We start from the raw sequence: 24,486 nt of genomic DNA on the forward strand, positions 1-24,486 counted from the left end.
CTCCACCAAATAAAACTAAACACGTGGTAGATTATAATATATTAAGCAAAGAATTAAATGCGATCGACTTCTCACCAACAAATACAATGAATAATTCCAATAATATATTTCAATATATAACACAACAATTAAATAAAGCCTATAAAAAGTCAACATTAACAAAAATAATACCACGAAAACACATTTACCGAGAACCATGGATAAATATTAATTTGATAAAATTATGTGAAAAAAGAGATAAACTTTTTCAGGAATGGAGACAGGATGAATCAAACGCACAGCTTAGATTAAGGTGATGAATTAATTTTTCTAACATTTACGGCCCTTTTTAAACCTTCGTAATTTTTATATTATTAAAGTTGTCGTGATGAAAATTCTTGACAAGAAAGTTCAATAGTAACACAATACGTCTACCGTTTTAGAAACATGATTCCATGATATTTTCTCGATAGAAAAAAAATACAAAGTTCTCATTGTTATTTTTTTATAATCTCTGGCATCTTCAAAATAACAAACGTAAAGTTACGACTTTTTGGATATTAACTATAAAATATACAACCTATACGTCTACCGATTTAGAATTTTGAAATATGCGATGGTTTTGAAATAAACAAGAAATACTTGAAATTAGCGCGCGACCAGCCAATATAGCGAGAGCCGCCCTGTACCTTCCTACCCCGATCGCTGCACGAGTCATTCCCGCTACGGCCGTCACACGGGGAACTTGTGTCGCTCGCGCAATCGTAAAAAAGGGTGACAACACGATAAGACAAAATGAGACAAATGGGGACAATAAAGAAAATAAGAAGAAGAAACATAAAGGTTGGAGGAAAAAGAATGCTTACAATTGGAACAAATTAATGAAGTAAGTTGGTTTTATTTTAAATCTTATCTTAATCTTAATACTATTATAAAGGCGAAAGTTTGTAAGGATGTATGGATGTATGGATGTATGGATGTATGGATGTTTGTTACTCTTTCACGTAAAAACTACTGAACCGATTACAATGAAATTTAGCACACATATAGAGAGTAACTTGGATTAACACATAGGATAGTTTTTATCCCGGAAATCCCACGGGAACGGGAACTATGCGGGTTTTCCTTTGCAAACGCGGGCGAAGCCGCGGGCGGAAATCTAGTTTGATGATAATTGTATTATAGACGATGTTTGATATGTACCCCTGTTTTAAGTACATAACGAATGTGTAAGATTTTTTCATTTATAGCATAGATAATCTTTTCAGAAATCCGGAATCCAGAAGGAAAATAAACCCACTGATTGTTCACAATGTGAACCCACTCCTTCGTAAGTACCTTTATTCAGTCAAAAATGTATGTTATCAACGTTCTACTGGTTTTATCGCATGATTCCATTTTTAGCAAAAAGCAACAAAGTGCAAAGAAATAAAAAATCATGGTGAACTTAGTGGAAGTATGGCGGACATAATATGGAACAGGAGCTCATTGGAGTAGTATTATATTTAAAAAAATACGAAATAATTTCAAGAATTACATTTCTTAGAAGGTGGTAGATAAGTATGTTGTATAAAGAATTTGATGTTGATATTTATTTCATTTATACTTACTACACCTGTGCGGGAAATTGCTTAGTAATAAAACAGGTTTATATTCATATTTACATAGTAATGTGAGTTTTCATTTCGAAAAATTTTGTGTAAGTATATTAAATTGAGTTCCTGGGTGATCTGGAAACACAATTGGGCCCGGAAGATGGCGCTGCAGTCACTCCTCCTAATGACATGAACCGATTTGGATGAATATTTGTGTGCACATTTCATTTTTGTGGCATGATTGGTTGATTCGCTTTCACATTAGCTAATATTATGTATTTTTGTTGTTAGAAAGTAAACTTAATTTAATGTTTATAATACATTATTATTGGTATAAATAAGCCAGTGTTCGTCTCACATTGCTGTACCTGCCTACCTACCCTACCAGGGCCTAACTTTGTTCTGGCTATTTTATTTTGATTATTTGTAATGAATAATTACAATTATAATAGAGTGCAAAAAATAAATACATGCGTCAATATATTTTGTGTTTTTTTTTAAACAATTTTTTTATTTAAAAAAATATCATTCCGACCGCGGCTTTGCCCGCGTGGAATTAGGTTATATCGTGAATCCTGTTTTATCCCACAGAAGTGTTCAGTTCGGATAAAAAGTATCCTATGTGTAAATCCAGGCAATTAGCTATATTTTATCAAAATTGGTAATGTAGTCTTGACGTGATTAAGTAACAACTAACAAAAAAAAATACAAATTAACATCCAAAGTTTCGCATCAGTTTTACTGTATTAGTGATATCTTCCACTCTTGACTTTGACTGAGAAGAATTAGGGTTTATAACTTCTTTCAGAAATAGTACCTTTCATTTCTGGGCATGATGTAATATCTACGTCAGCATCAAATTCTATCTAAATCAATTCAGTAGTCCGCGTTATTGAGTACCATTTCATTTTTTCAGAGTAACAATATTTTTTGTTATTTTAAAGATTATTTATAACCTGTATTATTTTGTAATAAAGTAAACATTACGAAATAATAATAATTATTAATAATGTCTAAGTAGTTGTTGGAAAGAAGATTATTTGTTTATAAGCAAGAAAATAAAACCAATAAATCAACAATTGAATAAATGTATAACAATATTATAACTGTATGACGACTCCATACATGTTTGTCCCGAGTCGGCCAGCGGCAGCGCGGCGAGTTTGCAATGAATGACTTCGCGCACACCGGCGTTCGCGATAGCGAGCTATTAGACTCCGCCCGCCAAGCAGTGGATTTTTTTTTGTGTATCGTCTTAATATATAATAAAACTCGTAACAAGGCCAACAAAGCTCTTGAAAATGCCCGGAATAAGTTTTACAGTAACAAAATCAAGGAAAATAATGGCAATCCTAGGAAGTTATGGCAAGTTATTAATAGTATCTGCGGTAACAAATCCCGATCCATCGATGCACAAATTACACGTGTTTTCACTCCTTTAAACTGTAAGGAAATAGCGGAAAAATTTGCAGTCGAATTTAAAAATTCTATTAAAAAAATATTGCCAAATTGCACAATTGACTTAGCTCTCAAAAAAATCAGTAAGCCGGTGGAGGTCAGTATGCGATTTCAGCCAACAACCTGCAAAAAAGTACAACATATAATTAAAAATCTAAATAATAATAAGGCTCCAGGCATGGATAAAATAAGAGCAATCGATGTTAAAAATATAGGCGATAAAATATCTGTCGGATTAGTAAATCTTATAAATACCTCAGTCAAGACTGGTATATACCCTGATGCACTGAAGATTGGCTGCATAAGACCGGTTTTCAAAAAGGGTGAAAAAAATAACTGCCAAAACTATCGTCCGATTACCTTACTTTCCTGCATTAATAAGATTGTAGAAAAAGCAATAAGTAACCAAATTCACGATTTTCTAAAAAAAAACGAAATTCTATCTCCGCATCAGTATGGCTTTCAATCCGGCAAGAGTACCACGGCACTTCTAGCAAACTTCACAGACGAGGTTAACTCTTACCTCAACGATAAGAAGCATGTACTCGCCCTTTTTATAGACTTCTCGCGTGCTTTTGATACGCTAGACCATCGCAAACTCGTTGAGCAACTCGACCATTGTGGAATAAGGGGCAATCTCTTGAAGTGGTGTAAGAACTATCTACATGGACGGAAATCTTGCGTCAAAATCGAAAACAGTGTCAGCCATATGAGCAACGTTGAAGTGGGCACAGCTCAGGGATCGGTGATGGGACCGTTGCACTTTTTGACGTATGTTAACAATATGAGTGATCATCTTAGTCACTGTAAAATTTTTCAATATGCAGATGATACCTGTATACTTATAAATCATGAAAATGTAAATATAGCCCTGAAATTTCTTCAAAACGACTTTATCAACATATCTAAGTGGTGTCATAATGCGGGATTAATCATCAATGCAAGTAAAACAAAATTATTGCACATAAAGTCTCCATATATGAAATATGTTGCCTTGCCGCAGCTTATCTGCCATTGTCACTCATGCTTGCACAACCAACGTTCAATATCGTGCACTAACTGTAGTGAGATTGAACTGGTGAAACAATATAAATATTTGGGACTAATTATAGACCATAATTTCAACTGGGGCAAACAAATTGAAGCAGTATGTGACAAACTCCGCGCATTCGCAGCTAAAATATATGCCATAGGGAATAGACTTACATACAAGGTAAAGTTACTACTATACAACACACTAGTTGATTCGATTATATCGTACGGCCTCAGTAGCTATGGCAGAACGTATAAAACCTATTTACAAAATATACTCAACCTTCAAATTCGTATCCTAAAACAAATAGTCCCCACTAGCATAAAAAAGAAATACGAAAACGATCCTAACAAACTTTTTAAGCATTGCAATGTTTTACCTATCTCTGAAAAAGTAGAAGTTCACCTCCTAAAAGAACAATTTTTTAATACAGAATTAACTAAAAATGTAACAACTCACAACCTTGGCACTCGAAAAGTAACACAAAATAAATTACGTATTACTGGAGCAAAAAACCGCTATGGCGAAAGAACATGTTCATACATAATTCCCCGTTTAATAAATAAATTAGACAACAATATTAAAAATCAAATAAACTATAATAATGTAAACCGCAAATTAAAATCACACTATATATCACGCTTATAAAGAATCGGCCAGCACAGTAGGTGATAGTAAATTATTTTTTCTGATAGTACCCTCTTGTATGTCATATTTATTTTCTGTCATGTATCACTTGCCATCTTAAGGCTTTGTCAGACAGGACGCGTACTTAGCGCGCGTCAGAGCGTTAAGTTGACGCCGCGATATGACGCTAAGATGTGTTCTACTACCATCGTAGAATACCGTCAAACAGAGCGCCGGCGCTAGCAGAACGCAACGCTCTGTCGCGGCGTTAGGACGCTTTAACGTCGGGTGTTGTATTTTTTTACAAATTTTATTTTAGCGTCGGAGTTAATAGGCGTAAAATAATAATAAAATACTGCATATTGACCGAAAATTTGATAGAATTGCTTAGAAAATATCCATGCTTATATAATACGAAGGATAGTTCATATAAACTATAAAGATATATCAATAAAGGCAAAATTGTGGGCACAAATCGGAGAAGAAATTAATGAAACTGGTAAGTAAAAAATTCTTCCGACTCCGGAGTTAATATCGCTGTACCTTGTTTTGTTCGTAAGTAATAATTATGTAAACAACATGCAGCTTTAATAATATCAATTGCTGTGTCCTAACGCGCGCTAAAGCGTTCTGTTTGACGAAGCCTCGCGCGACGTTAAAACAGGACGCTGCAGCGCTACTACGCAGCGCTAAAATACGCGTCCTATCTGACAAAGCCTTTAGTGTATTTGTAACTAATTTATTATTATAAAAGTAATGAAACAGTGTTTATACATATTATAATTGACGTTTGAATGAATATGCATCACGATCAAATCGTACTGATTTATGTGATGCTTTACTGTATATTTTCATGTTCTGTTCTTCTGTTCAATAAATGGTTTAAAAAAAAAAAAAAAAAAAAAAATATAATTTACGTGCTAGGGACTCACTAAGAGATCTCTTTAAGAATACTGGTATCCTCACTGTACCATCAAAGTATATATATTTAATAATATTTTATATGTACACAAAAACGCAGACTTACACACAAGAGTAGGAGATAGACCGGTGTAATAATACCTTACAAATTAAAAAACTGGCAGCAAATGGATATATTATATGCCAAAGAATCCAAAAAAAAGCGATTTAAATTTCCTGTTTGTTTTGGTTCTTCAGGCATGGTATACGACTTCTTTGCATACGATGAAGCAAACACATTACAATCTGTACAATTTAGTGAATTTCTTTAAATGCCTCTTTTATTATATTTTTAATAACTGCATTAATAATATGTACATTTTAAAATACATCTTGTATTACTGACAACATTTCAAAATTTTAAGCTACTTATTTTTTTATTTTAATGGAAACTAGATCAAAAATTATGATACATGTATTTTTTGCTTTTTCTAAATATGGAAGTTTTCATTCATCTTTTTGAGTTTTAAAATCATCTCATTCTAAAATGTCGTAAGCGCCAAATGACGTCATACATACGGAGGAATACATTTTTTCCTTTGCCACATACCTAGTTTAAATTAAAAAAAAAGGGAACTATATTTTCTATCACCAAAATTTATATTTGTCATCAAGTTGTATCACCTAATAAATAGATCTATCACCACGAAATATTTCTCTCTATACGTTCTCAAATAAACAAAAATTGTTCCCAGGTATGAATTATCAAATTAATGTTAATATATGTGTAAAATAAGAGATCGATAACCTTAATAAAATTATATTGCATTACATGAATATAAACTTCGTTCATATAATAACAGTTTCGTTACTTAAATAATAGCTCTGTGCTCAGAATGGTAGATCTGTCACCAAATAAATCGATTATCGATCCCTGACTGCGACTCTTATTTATTTGATATTTTGTCACCAATACAGTAGTAACATTTTATTTCGTTCAGATATTAAATTATTAGTATTTGTTACCAATTTAATACATCAATTTATAATTTCAATGAAAAAATGATCAAAGGGGCGGAGACAAATTGGCGCGCTTTAAAAATTGATTATTTTAACTTTAATTAAGGGTTTTATCTACAATTATGCTAGCCATAAGCCAGCTATTAAACCAGAGCTGATTATTCAGTGGTAATTATTTTAAACAATAAATATTGATTATTTTTTACTACTCTGCTAAAAATTTTATTTAAATATAATTTATACTACCAGTGGAAATTTAGAACCTTGGGAGTCTAGTTAAGTAGCAAAATCTTTTGGTTGAAATGATGTTGATAACCCTAATTTTTTATTTGAACTTAATGCAATTTTCTAGTAACATAATATGATTTATTGGTGATCTCTTTATATTAGTTTGCTTAAATACTTATTAGGACACACCTATTATAATACATACACAAACATTTATTTGGTACTAGACCTTTTATCTCAGGATTTTAGGTGAATTATTGTGGAACTGATTTTGCATTGTTTGGTGTCTACATTTTGGTGACAGATCTACTATTTTGAGGACAAACCCTATTATTTAAGAAACACAAAACTATATAGTGCCACAAACTTATCTGACCCGGTGACAGTGTCACTGATGTCGCTTTCTTTTATATAAACAAAATATTCCGTATGAAAAGTCTGTGAAAATGTGACATTTCAAAATGGCGGCACGTAGTTCCAGTTTTTGCCACCGGGTCAGATAAGTTTGTGGCACTGTACTCTGTCCATTATATTATTTGCTTTTTGACAGCTTCACGCCCACAGTTCACGCCTATGTATAATTGTATTGTCTATGTTAAAATGTCATACAAATAATTATCGTACTTCATGGACAGGTCCCGCCCACTTAGTGATGCCTACACAGAATTATTCAATGATGGGTCGATAGATTAAAATAATCAATAGAAATACTCTGTAAAATATATCCTATACAGAAAAACTCTTCTATTATGTTATATAATTTAAACGTAAAGACAACCAAATTGTAAGATAGAAACCAATAAACAATAAAATATTAGTTTAGTTTAGTTTTAACTTTTAACATACAATGCATAGATATGTGGTCTTATTATTACATATCTTATTAGTACGTTTACGTTGTAATTATTATTTACGTACCTGATTCGATTTATGATAATATTTTGAATTTATAATTGAAATGGTATCACAATCGATAATCTTTTGAACATCACTTCTGGTTGTATACGTAGTATATTATTATTAGTCTGTGCTTCTGGTATCACCCGTCGAGCTGTCAAAAAGCAATTCTTATAGTGGACAGACCTCAGAGCAATAAACCTAGGTTTATTCCCGTAGAGTGAGAATGAACCATTTATGACCTGAGGGACAGACTATAATTAAATTGGTGATAGCATAAATGATACCCAAAAAAAAATCTTGACAGTTGACATTTTGGCACATTTGTCACTTTGATTCGTCAAGCTTTGTAAATATTGTTATTTATTATTTGCTGATCCAAATTTTACACAAAAGAAACTTATTAGCAAGTACTGATGATGATGACTTTATGCAGGATTTGTTAAGGGGTGCTGAAAATTACTGGGAAACAAATATACTATCCCAAAAACGTTGGAAAGTGTTAAATAAATACAACTTTTAGTAAGTAAACAAAGTCTTTTATTTCAAGAAAATTATGAACACTATAGGCACTATTTGTATAATATAAATGAATTGGTCCAACTCCAATCAAACAAACATCACGCTAATGAGATTAAATTAGAAAACCAAAACACAATAACACGATTTAAAAGTTTGTTTACATGAATAATTCACAAAAATGACATTAATATATAAAATAAAAAATTTGACACCTGCCATACCCTGTAAATGTCAGTGATAGTTTTTTTTTTAACTTTTTTTAAATTATGTTATGGCTTTTTTATTCCTCCGTATGTATGACGTCATCATCACATTTATCGTTTTTATTTAATTTCTCTTAAAATATGCGACTATAAAATGAAATAATTTTTTTTTGTAATCGCAAGAGCAAAATAAAGAAACGGTTTTTTTTTTCATGGCCTTATAAAAAATGAAATGTTGTCAAGCATAAATTATGCTGTGACTTTTGATAGTGTCGTTTTTTAAAATCCATTAATTTTAACGATATAGTTAAAGTTTTAACCAATATTTTAAGACAGATGTTTGAAAAGTGCAATGTATATATTATGTACCACGGTTGCAGGAATAATGTGCAATGTCCGTTATATGTGACGGTTCGAACATGTACATATAATTGGCAATGTCCGTTTTATGCGTAGGTTTTATGTGACATGGTGAAAACAATAGAAAAAATTAAAATTTTATGGCATGGGAAGTAACGAGGAAAGAGGCAGAGACATGATTGTGGCAACATTAGAGCTATTACGCACTGTCGACCAGTCGCCGGCGACGTCTCTCGGCGACCAAAACAGAGAAACTAGGGGCAGGAAACCAAGCCGAGCGACAGTATTCTAAGAGCTATTACGCACTGTCGACCAGTCGCCGGCGACTGTGACTTACTTTAGTTTAAATAGGGGCTTGCGCACTTAGTCGTCAGTCGTCCAGCCCCCCTAGTCAAGTGGCTTTCTGTTAGCGTAGCGTTCAATAGAATAGACTACGAATGTATGAGATTGACGTAGGCTGTAGATACGTTTATCTACAGCCTACGTCAATCTCATACAAGCGCGCCCCTATTTAAACTATAGTAAGTCACAGTCGCCGGCGACTGAGTCGCCAGCGACTGGTCGACAGTGCGTAATAGCTCTTACTCGTCATGCTCCTCGTCTTGCCCACTGCTCCCTATTTTGTCGGATTTTGTGCGCGAGTCAAAGGACCGGCAATACGAGTGCGATGAGCAGCGCAAGAATCATAGTCTGTGTTTGTGGATGGAATCATTTCGACGTAAATTGTATTCGAAATGAAAGTTACTTTTCTTTTTCATTGTGTCTGGCGATAGGACAGAGATTATAGTGGTATAGGTTATCTACCTGAATTGTGGTATTACGCTACTCTTTGGGTTTAGGTTCCTTCAGACTTCTAACGGCCTATCTTATTACCATGATAATATGATCCAATAAAATATGAGTTTATCGTTAAAAATTTCATAATTTCCAATAGATTATTATTGTATATTAACTAGGGATGTAACGATACATGATTTTGCCGATACGATACCGATACCGATATTTGTAGTAATGTATCGGCGATACCGATACCGATACCGATATCGATGGCTTGGTAGAAAAATAAATAGTGAATTATGCATAAAAAGTTACCAACATTTAACAGAGACAACTGTTAATCGTATTCTTTTAAATAAAAATGCCAAATCAAAAAACAACAAAACCATTTATTTTAGTATTATTATTTTACGAAGTCAGTTAAACTTTAAGTAATACACATACAATCAGTACCTAATAAAAGTTTACTATAATGGTAGAGTTTTTTCAGAAAACAAAGTGCGCACGCGCGGGCGGCCTCCCGCATCGTTCATTGGGCGCAGATTTTTGAATTATTTGATATCAAAAAAATTGGTTGTTTGTAAAGTAGGTTTACGATCGAGATGTTTACGTGATAACATATTGCAGTGGCAGCGCTCGAGATGAAACGGGAGATCGGTCCGTCTCTCTCTCGTTATACCTGCGATCGCGCTCGTGAGGTTTTGGTGTGACACAAGTTTATGAACATGTCACCCGACTAAAACGATTTTAAAAACGTTATCACGTTAAAAATTAAAAAAATTCAAAATTATTTATTTCTTTCCTTTACATAAACAAATTTGTGATTGGAACACTCCTAGTAAGCAAATAAAATGCTTGTCAGGAGGTTCCGCTCTTCCTTAACACTATTACAGAAACAGAAATAAAACAATATGAATGGATACAATGCAAAAACATAAAAGAAAAGAAAGAATTTAATAAAAAAATATCGGTATCGGTTGATTTATTATCGGCGATACCGATATATCGGCTTGCCGATATATCGGTATCGGTATCGTTACATCCCTAATATTAACTATATATTTATAAATACTATTTTTTTTTCTTAACTGCATATACTTAGCCTGTTGCCGCTGCTCTCAGTATCTATTCGTTCATATGAAATGCCATTCAGAATGTGTTATTATGTGTAATGTTAATTGTATGTGCTGGGTAACATAGTGTCGGAATTAAAAGCTTCTAATTTGTAAGTACAGAGCTGTGTCTGTGTCTGTACACAGATATTATAATACTATACAAGGTACAGAGTATAAACTTAAAGCATACCAATTTTTTTTGAATCCATTCAGTAGTTCGGTGATACTTAGTCATCAAACATACTAATTACTAGCTGTGCCCCGCGGATATAAACGTAAGCGTGATTCAAACTCATTCAATTAGACTAGACACTTGAATCGTCATAACATTTACCACCAATTGTATATTATAGCCTTTCTTCTAATTTTTAAAATCGGAACAGAAGTTTCCGAGATTAATGCGTTCAAGCAAGAAAACAAACAAACTCTTCTTCTTTATAATATTAGTTTAGGTTTTCAATGTACAATCATGGTACAATACAGAATTTAAAATGTTACATTTTTATTGTGAAGAAAAAAACATGCAATGCTTATAAGTAATAGGTCGGGATTCGTAAATAAAACATCAATTTAGTTTAACCCTAACTTTATTATATAATATATACAAAAGAAAATATAGAGCGCGTTCGAGCGCGCGGGCCCAGTACTGGCCGACACTGGCCGACATTGGCCAGCGCTGGCCGACACTAGCCGGGGCGACACTGGCCGGGCCCGAATGTCGTCCGAATACAAAATAAAGCATGAAATTTCGATTTCGTGATACAAGTTACATTTTGCCGGTGAACTTGCAATGAGATTTTATATTGATTGTTGAGTTAATACACTCGAGCAGTCACAACTCCAACATTCACTATAACCTTACATCTATTTGGCGGCAGTTTGTTAGAGCGACCGACGCGCGTCTTACGTGTGACACGTGCGACACGTGCAGTACATGTGACACGTGCAGTACATGTGACACGCGTGACACGTGCGACTCGCGGCGTCGGCAGCCGGCCACACGGTACACTCGTTAGTTAATTATAAAGTAAATGCTTTCTCTTCACCCGTCTCGCTCGACATTTTAGGTAGACAATTCCTCGAATTCGTTCCTATTTTATATCTATATACGCGTATCCTTATTAAAAAAAACCGCTCACACTTCTCACTTATAAAACACAACATCGAGGTTCACTATGACAGATCGGGTGTTCATATTCGTAAACGATAATCGAAACATATATTGCGATCCAATTTCGGGGGTTTCGTATTTCGCTAGCGCAAAAAATCGATCAACGGCACAATTCGTCGTCACAAATAATCTATCGAACGAAACGGACTCACGATCAATATTTAGAGGGACGAATCGTCGAAAAAGAAAGGGACATCGAAAACTTAAAACGTAAAGCATAAACGAAAGGGGTCCAGCGAGCGGGCGCGCGTGGCGGCGGTGGCGGGCGGTGGCCGGCAGTGGCGGGCGGTGGCCGGCAGTGGCGGGCGATGGCTAGTGGCGGCGGTCGGCCAGCGCCGAGTGGTGCGACAGGTGCGACAGCGCCGAGTGCGCGGACGAGCAGATGTCCTGGTAGGAGAACTGCGGGAACTGGTCCACCTGGCGCGCGGCCACCGCGTCGTGCTCGGGCGGCGTCAGCTCCACCGACTCGCCCGTGAACTCCGAGTCGAAGTAGCGCGTGTCCGTGTCGGACTCGACCTGCGGCTTGAAGGGCGGCGGGATCTTCTTGGCCAGCAGGTCGGCCCAGTTGATGGCGCTGAAGAAGGGGTGCGCCATGATGTCGGCGGCGTCCCTGGGCCCGGCGCCGAGCCGCCGCGCGGGCTCCTTGGTGAGCAGCGCGGCGAGCAGCGCGCGGCACGCGGCCGACACGGCGCGCGGGAACCGCACCTCCTCCTCCAGGATCAGCGCGAACAGCACGTCGTGGTCGCGGTTGTAGAACGGCAGGCGCCCGCACGCCATCTCGTACAGCACCACGCCCGTGCCCCACCTGCGGCACATAAGTGTTACTGCGGCACGTGCGGCATATACAATCCTATACGCGAACGAACCGATATTCGACCTATTTCACGTGAATTCGACTTAGATTTACGAAACATTTTGGGAGGCCTGTATGTCTAGTTGTTATGAATTACTTTTTATTTAGATTTTATAGCATTAAAATGCTTTATAAATATTCGAGCTAAATAATAATTTTGATTAATTCAAATTGTACTCGAGCCACGTGTTTGAGTGGTGTCAATAATGTCAGAACTATCCTATTGCCAGTGACCAGTCGCAGTCAGTAGTGTCGCGGTCGGTGTTGTGTATAATTGTTTGAGTGGTGTCAGTTGTGCGTTTGTCGCTATACTCATCACAAAATAAAAGGCCTGTTATGAAAGTTCGTTCCCGTGAATTTCCCTTTTTTTACCGATCGAAATGCAAATTAAACTACATATTATATTTTCATTGATGGGTGCACTTGGCTTAGTACTGTGCATTAATTTTTTATACTACCCTCAAAATTATAAATGCATAATTGGTTAGGGGAAAAAAAGATCAAGATATTAAATTTTTAAAATCAACTGTCAATTTCGGCTCACGAATTGTCGGTTTTTTATTAAGTAGGTAAACCACCTTATTTTACCAAAAATTTAAAATAAAAGAGAATTAACCTTTGCCACATTGTATCATTTCAAAATACAGACAATGTCAAAGTTTCAATTAAATTTTCTTATCCCCAATGCACTTTACAATACACATTCGAATCGATTTATCAATATACAGCCAATATCTGTAAATACGCAGTCGCTGCAGTCAGTGGCGGTACGTTCATACAAGCTGAAAAGCCCGGCTTGCCTTAAAAATTCGCTACGAGACAAAAAGAAAAATACGCAAATTCACGTTTGAATATTCGCGCGCAATGAGCAATTCATAATTTGCTCCGAAATTCAATGAAAACTCACCTACAATATAATATAATACGCTTAAATGACGCCTAGCATAAAACAATGTCGAATTCGAGTAAACTTTTTAATTTCATCCTTCTTCCTATAGGAATAAGGTCGTACCTTTTATTTTGACATTACAATCTAAATTGGATGGATTATAAACAGTGCGGTGTCGTTCTTGAGCGACATGTAGTTGTCTCGCTTGCAAGCGTGGGCTTTTACCGGGCTTTGCGCTTATCTCTTCTAACGTATGAAAGTTCGTCGAAGTAGCTACATACCTAGCTATAGAATTCTATAGCAATTTGTATGGCGAAAAAAGCCCGGATTTACAGTGTGAAGATAGTTACGATTGCGCGAACGAACGTCGTGAATATTATTGTTATTAGGTATAGTTTGTTTGAGCGGGTGATTATACCGGTGTAATTTAGGTTAAGTTTTTCGAATTTTGTGATAAAATGAGTGTCGCGACAGCAGATTGTGTTGTAAATTGTGATGGTTTGCTTTGTGCTCAGCGGGGGAAAGGTAAAATCATTAAACTTTACTGAAAAACAACAATTAATTTCTTCATCAAAACCAACTCCCGATTTGTGCATTACCCGAACTAGTAAGTCACATAAACGAAAATTTAATTGTAATGTTTACGAATTAATCGATTTCAATTTTCGTGAATGAGAATTGCTTAGAAGAAGCCTTTCCCCAGCTGTAGAAACTTGCACATTTATTTGGTAGTTACGATTCCTGCTAGTAGGTAGTTCTTCCACGGAGCGTGCTTTCTCATCGTTAAATCGAATTCATAGGTACGTATTTAAGAAATACACAAGGCCAAGAACGCCTTTATTAATTATCAATGATTGTCATAGAAAAGGAGCTGTTATGTAATTGAATTCTAAAACTACTTTCTATTCCGATGTTATAAAATCTTTCCTTCAGAAAGATGAAAGATCGGCGTTTTGAATTAGAATATAAATGATCTGTACAATTTTTGAATTTTATTAATAATTTAAAGTATAATGTCATACAGTTTAATATAATTTATCAATTTCAATGATAAACGTTTGACTTGACTGTTTGCGGGCGCGCGTGAAAATATAGAAGATTTGATTTGATGTTCACGTTTTTTTATAAGTTTTATAACGAACATAATTACACAGTATACCTTCCTACCTAATTCAAGAAAAGGGTACCCAGCAAACACTTTTAAAAATTTGGGCTTGTCCTGTCCTTACACCCTAGGCACGCCACTGGCTACAGTGAATATCAAGTGCCGAGTCGTACGGTTTAGTTACGTCGCACAGACAAATGTCGGCCTTTTATTATGTGATAACACTGTGTGTGCGTGTATGTGTGTGTGTGCGTGTGTGTGTGTGTGTGTGCTGTGCGCGTGTGTGCGGCTCACCAGTCGACGGCGGGCCCGTAGTCGGTGTCCTCCAGCACCTCGGGCGCGAGGTACTCCGGCGTGCCGCAGAACGTCTTCGTGGTGCGCCCGTACGTTATGTTCACCTGCGCACGCACATCATTACAGTTTTAACTCGTGTTTGTTTCATTTTTATATAATACGATTTGTTATGATATTAATGTCAAATAATGTACAAAATAAGTGATCACTCATATTAAGTGATAAGGCCGCCTTCTGTGCTGTTTTTCTTTAAGAATAAGTTTTGTTTGTATTTTTTGTATTTTGGCAGCACAGTAAAGAGTTTAAATAAATAAAATAAGCACAACAGGCATTCAATCTTTCACTTCGCAACTTTCATAACACGAAACGATTACGATTTTGCACGCCTCATAAGCGAAGCGTTGAGGTGGGTACTACTGTCACTTCGCGCAAAACATCTGATTTTTCAAACTTAAAATGTCTTTATGTATCATACATTGCACTTGTAAGATAATACATACACACACATATTAAGAAAAAACACTATTTTTAACGTTCATGATATTTTTGATGTCATTTTTGTTATTTAAACTAGTTAAAAAACAGTTTAAAAAAGTTCTGTCTTGGACGTCCGTGTGTCTGTATGTGCGGATCCTTTTTCTTGTTAACACGATAGCGACCGAAATACTTTACTAATCGAGTCTTTTTTTTTCTCTTACGCTTGAGTATGCTCAGGAATAGAACCCTTTCATTTTTCAGGGTCTGATTCGATGTGGTTTAATTGTTATTAAATAAACAAAAATAATAATTAATAAATATTTATTAAAAAAAAATTATGAGGCATGCACTTTTGGATTTTCCAAATGATTTTTTAATATGATTTTAATATCTGGATATAGTTCAGGGACTATAGAACGATACAGTAGTACATATTATGGAAACATCATCGATAAGGAAAGATCCATTACGATGCGCATTCGAACAATCGGAACGGTACAAATCCCGATAGATGGCGCTATATGTATAGGAGGGTTCGAGCGGGGCGGCACCTTGCAGAGGCCGAAGTCGGCGATCTTGATGTGGCCGTCCTTGTCGAGCAGCAGGTTCTCCAGCTTGAGGTCGCGGTAGATGATGCCCTCGGCGTGCAGGTAGCCCAGCGCCGACACGATCTCGGCGCCGTAGAAGCGCGTGCGCTCCTCGCTGAAGGAGCGCTCGTGCGACAGGTGGAAGAACAGCTCGCCGCCGTTGGCGTACTCCATCACGAAGCACACGCGGTCGGCCGTCTGGAACGAGTAGCGCAGCGCCTGCGCGCGCGAGCGTTACGTGTGGGAAATAGAGCGATCGCATAGCACCAGTGACGACTTTTCCGTTAAATACCTCTGTTCTACGATTAGTGCAATTATGAATCAAATTCAAACGAGCCCTAATTCATGAAATAATATAAAAGTATAGTAATTAGTATTCAAAAATTGGTTGTTTGTAAAGTAGGTTTACGATCGAGATGTTTACGTGATAACGTCTTATTGGTGGCAGCGCTCGAGATGAGACGGGAGATCGGTCCGTCTCTCTCTCGTTATACCTGCGATCGCGCTCGTGAGGTTTTGGTGTGACAAGTTTCTGAACATGTCACCCGACTAAAACGATTTTAAAAACGTTATCACGTTAAAAAAAAAATTGAATGTAAGCACAGACCGTGAGGAAGGGGTGCTTGGTCTTCTTGAGCACGTGGTTCTCGGTGATGGTGTGCGCCACCTCGTCCTTCTGGATGATGAGGTGCTTCTTGAGGATCTTCATGGCGTACAGTTTGCCCGTGCCCTTCTCGCGGCTCAGCACCACCTTGCCGAACGTGCCCTTGCCCAGCACCTTCACAAACTCGAACTTCTCCAGTGTCTGCAACATTCGTGTTCATAGTTTTATGTAAATAATAATAAAATATATTTTTAATTTTAATGATAATTAATAGAAATGTTCAATTCTTCATAATTATTTATAATTAAAAAAAAATCTTTTCATTGATGAGTATTACCACAGTATTACAATATCTATACAGTATGGAAGCGAATGTACTTGTGCAGAGAAACGGAGGGGTAAGGCAAACACGCTTAGTTTGCCTTACCTAGCGCGAAAGGACGACGCAGTCGTATTTTTTGTGTAGTAATTTTATTATACATAGGTACTTACATATTTGATTATGGCGCGCACAAACTGTTCCGTTTACGGATGTAAATCTACATTGAAATCCCAGAAGGAAACAATATTTCAGAAAGATTGTATTAATTGTATCTGTTTAATTTAAATCAAAGCTATGTATATGTTGTCCTTATTATTTTATAATCAGATTGTACATCCCAATGCGAATGCATTACTTAGTTAAATGTTATAATATACAATTAAGAACATCCAAAAATAAAGTGTCAACGTAAATAATATTTAGCAGTGCAATATCTGTAATTATATAATATTTATGAACAAATAATTACATCAGATTTAATAATCGCAATTATTTTGAATGTACATATGAATAAATGATTTCATCATAATATTAATAATCACAATTGTTTTATTTCCCATTTGTTGCAACCCTAGCGTATTTTCGTGTGGCAGCGTCAGTACCTACGCTGGCGGCGGCATCGCGCGACATCAAAGGCGTTTCCTTACTGTAGGAAATAATATTGTAATACTGTGGTATTACTGTAAACTTATTAATTATTATTATTGCTTATTCCATAGCATCACTTATGTTGCTATAAATATCATAAAATATAAATAATATGCAGGGTATTGAAGGACATATTGTGTTTTATTTTATTTGTATAATTGTAAGAACATAACAGTCATACATGATTTCATATAAAAAAGTTCTAAAATTCACTACGACCACACAACATGTTCTATTATTAAAAAAAGAAAAACAGCATATAAAAAAAAAACAAGCCTCGCGCAAATGAAGTAACATCTTAATCTTAAAATAATAAATAAAGCCCACATTTTATTACAGGCTTAGAAAACTAAATAATTTAAATTATACATAGGTTACACATTAGCTACATAAAATGATATTTCTTAATTGATTACTATAACTATTTCAAGAACATTGGAAAATATAGATGTCTAATAATTTATCATTATGTATAAAATTTAGCTGCTCTTTTTAAAAAGGCATTCTTGGCGTAATTTGTATTACAGGGAGTGACTTCAAATGTGTATCTGCAACGTGAGGAAATGTGTTATAGTTGTGGCTTGTGGGTTAAGTTTAGATGAATTGTGCTGGTCCGTGTAAGTAGTTGGTGTCAATGATATCAGTGTTGCAACGCGTAGCTTGTGGTGTAATATGGCGGGTGTGTGGTGTGTGCACTCACGATGCGGCGCGGGTCGCGGAAGCTGGTGCCGAGCTGCGCGATGTCGCGGTCGTCGCCGTCGGGCGGGCCGGCCGGGCCCGCGCCCGCGCTGCCGCCGCTCAGCTGCGACGACACGTAGCGGATCGCCGCCACCCACTCCTCGCTGCAACCACACCACGATATCACTACTATATAGCCCACGAGTTCATTCTATTTGGAAAACGAAACGTGCTAAAAACATCAGGCTTGAAAACTAAGGTTTCACTCGCGTCGCTACGCTCCCGTTGGTCCTAGCATGATCAAATATAGCCTATATCCTTCCTCGATGAATAGGCTATCTAACACCGAAAGAATTTTCCAAATCGGACCTGTAGTTCCTGAGATAAGCACGTTCAAACAAACAAACTCTTCAGCTTTATAATATTAGTATAGATAAAAATACGATAGAATGCAGCAATTACAAGAGTAATACAAGATGTATTTTAAAATGTACATATTATTAATGCCGTACCTAATATACATAATAAATGGGACATTTTAAGAAAAACAATAGTTTATTTTTACAGAACTCATATAGCATATAAAAAATTTGGTTTACTGATAGTTGTCTATGTCTAACTATCATACACATATACTTTTGATATTCAATTATTTAATTGTATTTATTTGTATTTTTTCTGTCTGTTTTGTGTGGTGCTGAATAAATATTCCTTTTTTCTTTCTTTATTACTTAATCAATATTCAAAATGTTATCTTTTACAAGTGATCTCACAGTTTTCACTTTTATATTGTACTTATCAAATTATCACAACAATTGATGATATTTAATGGAAATATGTACATTCACAAAAAATTCAATATTATTCATTTAAATTACAAAACTGTCAACATCGATTGAAATATGTTTCAGAAGCTGAACACCACTATCACTAACAAATGTTTGTAATAGTATATGAATTTATTGGTTTAATTTTTTTGTTATCTGTCACACAAAAGTCACTAAACAGATTTTGATGATATTTGGCAGTGATGTAGCCTTTGTACCAAAATATAGGAAGTATTTCCATCCCTCACATGTCATTTTGGCTTATATGACTTTTGCCCATTTGTTCACCATCTGCGGCTAAAACCGTGTGGCACAGCTAGTATACACTATAAAGCTACAATATTGTATATTATTATTTTATGACACAACTGAGCCCAACTCGAATAATGGCCACATCAAAACTTTTTATTATTATTTCTACCAATTATAATCAAGATGATTCACCATCAATGCTTACCTAAATAACAAAGACTTTTAATTATGAATGACTGAATTCACTCGTTATTGCTGTCTTATCTTGAAGTTGTAAGAACTCTCATGACACTTTTTATCTAAATTATTTCTGGAAGTAAAGGCCAAAATTCATCAAGGGATTTTTATATGAATCCTTTTTTTATATTTTGTTTGTTGACTTGTTTTCATTTTCTTTTCTTTATTTTTATGTTTATAGATGCAGTGGACCGAGTTAATCCATTGAAACAATTGAAAATTGATTTAACATAACTCTCAATGTGAGCTGATGTAGATATAAAGATGTTTACAAATATTATCTTCTAGCGGCCCCTTAGAAGATAATATAAGACCTAGGTGTTCACTTAATATTATGTATTTTAATTATAAATTGCTAATTTAATTTTACGGTAAACAGATGAACACGAGGAATCACATAATCATACGCTCATAAACATTCCTATAACTTCTGTTAGGTACTTCATTTTTTTGTTTAATTTCTTATTGACAAAACTGTAACAAATTTTAATTTCCTGGTTTAATGCAAATGTAATAAGAGGTGAATAATCACAGAAATTTTAATTAATCAATCCATCAGAGGCCACATCAAGGCTATACTTTACCTGTGTAGTATAGAATTATTATAATTTACAAATGTTTACATAACAGAAATAGCAAATGATTTAACCCCTTGAGCCCCAAGCAGCCCGATCGGTCCCAGACACAATAGAAATTATTGTGTCTGTGGTTCCAGGGCCTGAGTTTTTAAAAATTCCCATTATAAAATATAAAATAAATATTTCTATTGGGTTGACTTTAGAAACGTGCGGCACGAATTTCGGCGCGATTTTAATTTTTATCGATCGATAATGATGCCCCGAAACATACATTAGCGGCTTTTCGCGCGGAAACGTGTAATTACAGAGAAATCTTTTTTTTAATTTTTGAGATTATGTTCAAAATTGTTTGAGTTACATTGACAAAACTACAAGAATTGTGTTTGAAAGAGATAACAAATGTCTTAATGTACACATTAAAAACCATAGTTCATTCAAAAGCATGTTGCTGAGGGGACAACAATTCATACGGGTTATTGGCGAGCATATGATTGTTTGGGGCAATATAGGTATGTTCATAAAAAAGCTAATCACTCAGACCCAGACAACCCATTTGTTGCCTCTGACCCATTTGAGTCCCAGTGGCATGTTGTAAAAAGATTTTTTAAAAAAGATAACTATAACCACCCAGCAAACTTCGGTGATAATATTATAGAATATGTGGAGACGATGGGTCGAAAAAAATAAAATGGATCCATTCATTGCCATTGTAAATTGTATCAAACATGTAAACAAGATTTATATAAATAATTATTTAAAAAAAATGTTTTTATTGTATGTATATTGCACACAAATTGTTAATCACAGAACCGAATCTGTCCACCCCGATTCCACGTGGTACTTGTCTGTCATACACTAGAGTGTATTAAAAAAGTCGGAGGCGCGGAGGAGCGTGGCGCCCGCGTGTGCTGAGGAGCAGGCAGAGTCAAGCGAGCCGGAGTGGCTGAGGCTGGTCGCCAAAGGCGACCAAAAAGCCGAAGCTATGAAGGCGAGTGAAGACTCCTGCCTGCAACGAGGTACACGGGGGCAAGCGCCACGTTCTGCAGCGCCGGAGCAGTCAAGAAAGCCCATAATCTTCGTTATATTTCTAACTACATATAGGTACAATCACTACATAGTATAAAACAAAGTCACTTTCTCTATCCCTATGTCCCTTTGTATGCTTAAATCTTTCAAACTACGCAACGGATTTTGATGCGGTTTTTTTTAATAGATAGAGTGATTCAAGAGGAAGGTTTTAGTATATAATTTATTAGGTTTAAGTCAAAGCGGGCAAAGCCGCGGGCGGTAAGCTAGTATAAATATAATCTAAAAAAAAAATTAAAAAAAATAGAAGGGGGGGTTTCCTCACCCCCCCACTTTATAGGGGGTCTCCCCTTACCTCCCCCCTCCCTTTCCCTCCCCTCCCCCCCCTTAATTCGTGCCGCAAATTTCTAAAGAAATACCTTTCTATTACTTACTCACTAAAGGTGAAAGCGGATTTGAGATAATGAACTCATTACGGGACAATCATATCTCTTAAAAGATACATGTATATATGTAAATATTTACCCTTGTTATGATGAAATAATAGCAAAGTAAAATTATGAAATCCTTCGTAGAATGCCATAATAGAGTAAACAATACATACAAGTGTGCATAAAAAGTGTTCAGCTGAGTCAGCCACATGAGTGTGCAGGCTCACTGTAAACAAACAAACTGTGGACTTTGGACTCTACACTGTTTTTACAGCTTTTCCACTTACTATTGTGACATACAACATTATTATGGCATGAAATACATTAAAACAAATGTTTATAATTAATTACCTGCAACATTAATTTAATTCACAGATATATTGAAAGTTAAATTTATAATTTGTTTTGATGCAATTAAATGAACAGCCTATTTGCAACAAAATAACTAAACGATAGAAACAATAAATCTAACTGGGGGTTTATCAGCATGGTGAAGTGTACGTACCGTTCCTGCTCGGAGTCGACGGCGAAGTTCCGTTCGATGACCGTGGTCCACTGCAGACCGCGGATGGTGAACACGTTGGGGCGAGGTTTGTCCACGGCCATGATCTGGCAGTCGCGGACGGTAAACTTGTTGAGGGGGTCACGGTAGTTGTTTCGTTCGGGCTGCGACTTGAAGCCCACCAGGTCGCCATTGTCGAAAAGGATGAAGTAACGATCGCGCCAGTTCCGTATGTGCTCGCCGCGTTTGAGCAGCCAGCCCTCCTTGACAATATTGCCGGGAGCCGCCTCCGCCATAGCCAGCTGCCTCGAGGCCTACCCGTGCTCTTGCGAGCTGTTTGATAACAAATTTCCACTCGTCGACGTACCACCACGTTTATCTTTTTACACTTCCCACGTGCGTTTCACCTATGCTGAATCACACCATCGATGTTAATACTGAGCATTTTTAAAGATAAAAGTGCAAAATAACACTGATTAATAATATTTTTTCCGCCTAGAAAACGACACGATTTAGGGCGTTTGTCCACTACAAGGAATTTTACGGTCCGGCATTCCGATTTTTTACGGTCCGGTATGGCACGCAATTAATCTATATACTAGCTTGTGCACTATACGTAATTTTACTGTCCGACATTTTACTTTTCCCTATTCCGGATGGTTTTTTGAGTTTACGAGTCGCTGTAGGTATAATTGTTTTCGAGTGCCCACTTCCTTGGATTTTACTCTTTTTATTGCATATGCCAATTGAAAGCAAGCTCTTGTTTTACTTTCTTTTAGCTGGCAATGAGATTTGAGAAGTCGGTATTGTTATTTTATATACATTGACCAAGCATTGACCTATAATTATTATCTAAGTAAGTGTTGGTAAGTTAAAGTTCAAGTGGGAATAGATTTAGCTCCTCGTCACCGATTAAAATAAATAAGTGAAACACGCATTTTAAATCTCTTACAGAACTTTACTTTTTATTATAACGAAGTAATATAATATTTCACCTTCTAGGTATATTTTTACTCGTTTCTTGTAAAATGCGAAAACAATCATTTATGATAGCATTATACCGCCATACTTCCTTGAACTGTACCGCACTGATCCGAGTAAAGACGGACAGGTGCACAAGCAATTCATCGGTTTTTTCATGCCACACCGGACCGTAAAAAATCGGAATGCCGGACAGTAAAATTCCTTGTAGTGCACAAGCGCCCTTAGCGACGTAGCCTCGCGGTAATAAAGTTAACGATTAAAAAATACAATGTTATCTGTTGTGCAAATCGACCAATGCTGGTTTATGCGGATATTTCACTACGCCAGAAAGAGAAGGAAGCATAAGGTGACACTACGACCATAACATTTTAATTTAATAGCATTATATCCTATTTTGACAAAATAGTTCTATTCTATTCCCACTAGAGGCATATATGGCGCCGTGTCTTGTTTTGTCTTTTTTAACGTTCCGTTACATCCATCCTTACAATATTTCACAATAATTTAATGCTTTGTATATATTAAAAAAAACAGGAGATTCTATCAGTATAATTTATTAGAATTTCTATTTTAAAGTAAAAATAAAAAATTATATATTTTTCACTCTGGCAATCATAAATCAAATTTATTATGATATTAATTAATAATTAAATCGTCTTTTAAATCTGTGTTTCGATTTATATTAAAGATAAACAAAAGAAAAATTTATTTTATTACCTATTGAATCTTATTCGTTAGGTAGGTACTTAATTTATCATTGAATGGCATTAATTGCTTGCTCTCTTAAATTACTATTTCTTAAAATCGAGGTGGCAACACTGCTCGCGCGCCATTTTCGAATAATAATTGATTTTCAAGTTTGAACCCTTAACTGCAATCATTCAAGAAACTAACTATAGGTAATAATTTTCTAGAAACAATACTTATATATCTTTTATATATCTCTATTTTTTTGTATTTAGTTTTCAGTTCCGTAGTTAGTTGTTTATTTTAAAACTATAACTGAGTAGATAACGTGTGAATATACTTATAGGTAGTTACTAGTTAGTAAAATAAAATACGCTAAGTTCATATATAATTTTTGGAATTTCAACTACCTATTTGCCTATGTGGCTATTTCTTTTTTTAACTTATCTATCTATACTAATTGCTTGTCCCGACTTACTCTATAAAAAAAATATTCTCTGACCTGACGCATTAGAGATGTAGGTAGCTTTCTAATGGTAAAAGAATTTTTGAAATCGTTCCAGTTTCAGTAGTTTTTGAGTAATAATAATATAACAAACTCACAAGAAAACAAAAGTTTC

The 24,486-nt window shown here is 35.7% G+C and overlaps 1 protein-coding gene and 1 long non-coding RNA gene across 4 annotated transcripts; one reads left to right on the forward strand and one right to left on the reverse strand.

The window, feature by feature from the left end:
* Nucleotides 1–328: 328 nt before the first annotated feature.
* Nucleotides 329–2,836, forward strand: LOC149906838 (uncharacterized). The gene is made up of 3 exons (XR_016456944.1): nucleotides 329–865; nucleotides 1,248–1,309; nucleotides 1,384–2,836. It is a non-coding gene; the product is annotated as an uncharacterized LOC149906838 (long non-coding RNA).
* Nucleotides 2,837–12,053: 9,217 nt separating this feature from the next.
* On the reverse strand, nucleotides 12,054–22,708 carry LOC149906839 (RAC serine/threonine-protein kinase-like). Of its 3 annotated transcripts, none has more exons than XM_090103883.1 (6): nucleotides 22,199–22,708; nucleotides 18,365–18,506; nucleotides 16,698–16,895; nucleotides 16,055–16,288; nucleotides 15,027–15,130; nucleotides 12,054–12,690 (listed from the first exon to the last, which is right to left on the reverse strand). In XM_090103883.1, the coding sequence occupies exons 1-6, from the start codon at nucleotides 22,489–22,491 to the stop codon at nucleotides 12,198–12,200; spliced, it is 1,464 nt and encodes a 487-aa protein (XP_089960009.1). In that variant the 5' UTR covers nucleotides 22,492–22,708; the 3' UTR covers nucleotides 12,054–12,197. The 3 variants fall into 3 exon arrangements, with proteins under 3 accessions (XP_089960009.1, XP_089960008.1, XP_089960010.1); XM_090103882.1 differs by having other exon boundaries at nucleotides 16,055–16,309; XM_090103884.1 differs by lacking the exon at nucleotides 16,055–16,288.
* Between the last annotated feature and the right edge of the window lie 1,778 nt (nucleotides 22,709–24,486).

This window comes from Colias eurytheme, chromosome 7 (genome assembly GCF_061535395.1).
Source record: "Colias eurytheme isolate Ceu_HAF_F1 chromosome 7, ilColEury1 Martin Lab GWU primary, whole genome shotgun sequence".
Taxonomy (NCBI): Eukaryota; Metazoa; Arthropoda; class Insecta; order Lepidoptera; family Pieridae; genus Colias; species Colias eurytheme.

What these genes read in the sequence shown, in the direction of transcription:
- LOC149906839 (XM_090103882.1), bottom strand. Translation starts at nt 22,491, where the DNA reads ATGGCGGAGGCGGCTCCCGGCAATATTGTCAAGGAGGGCTGGCTGCTC. An exon ending in CCGACTTCGGCCTCTGCAAG is followed by an intron (nt 15,131 to 16,054) that starts GTGCCGCCCCGC and finishes GTGCGTGCGCAG; the next exon opens with GTGAACATAACGTACGGGCG. An exon ending in TACGGGCCCGCCGTCGACTG is followed by an intron (nt 12,691 to 15,026) that starts GTGAGCCGCACA and finishes TATGTGCCGCAG; the next exon opens with GTGGGGCACGGGCGTGGTGC.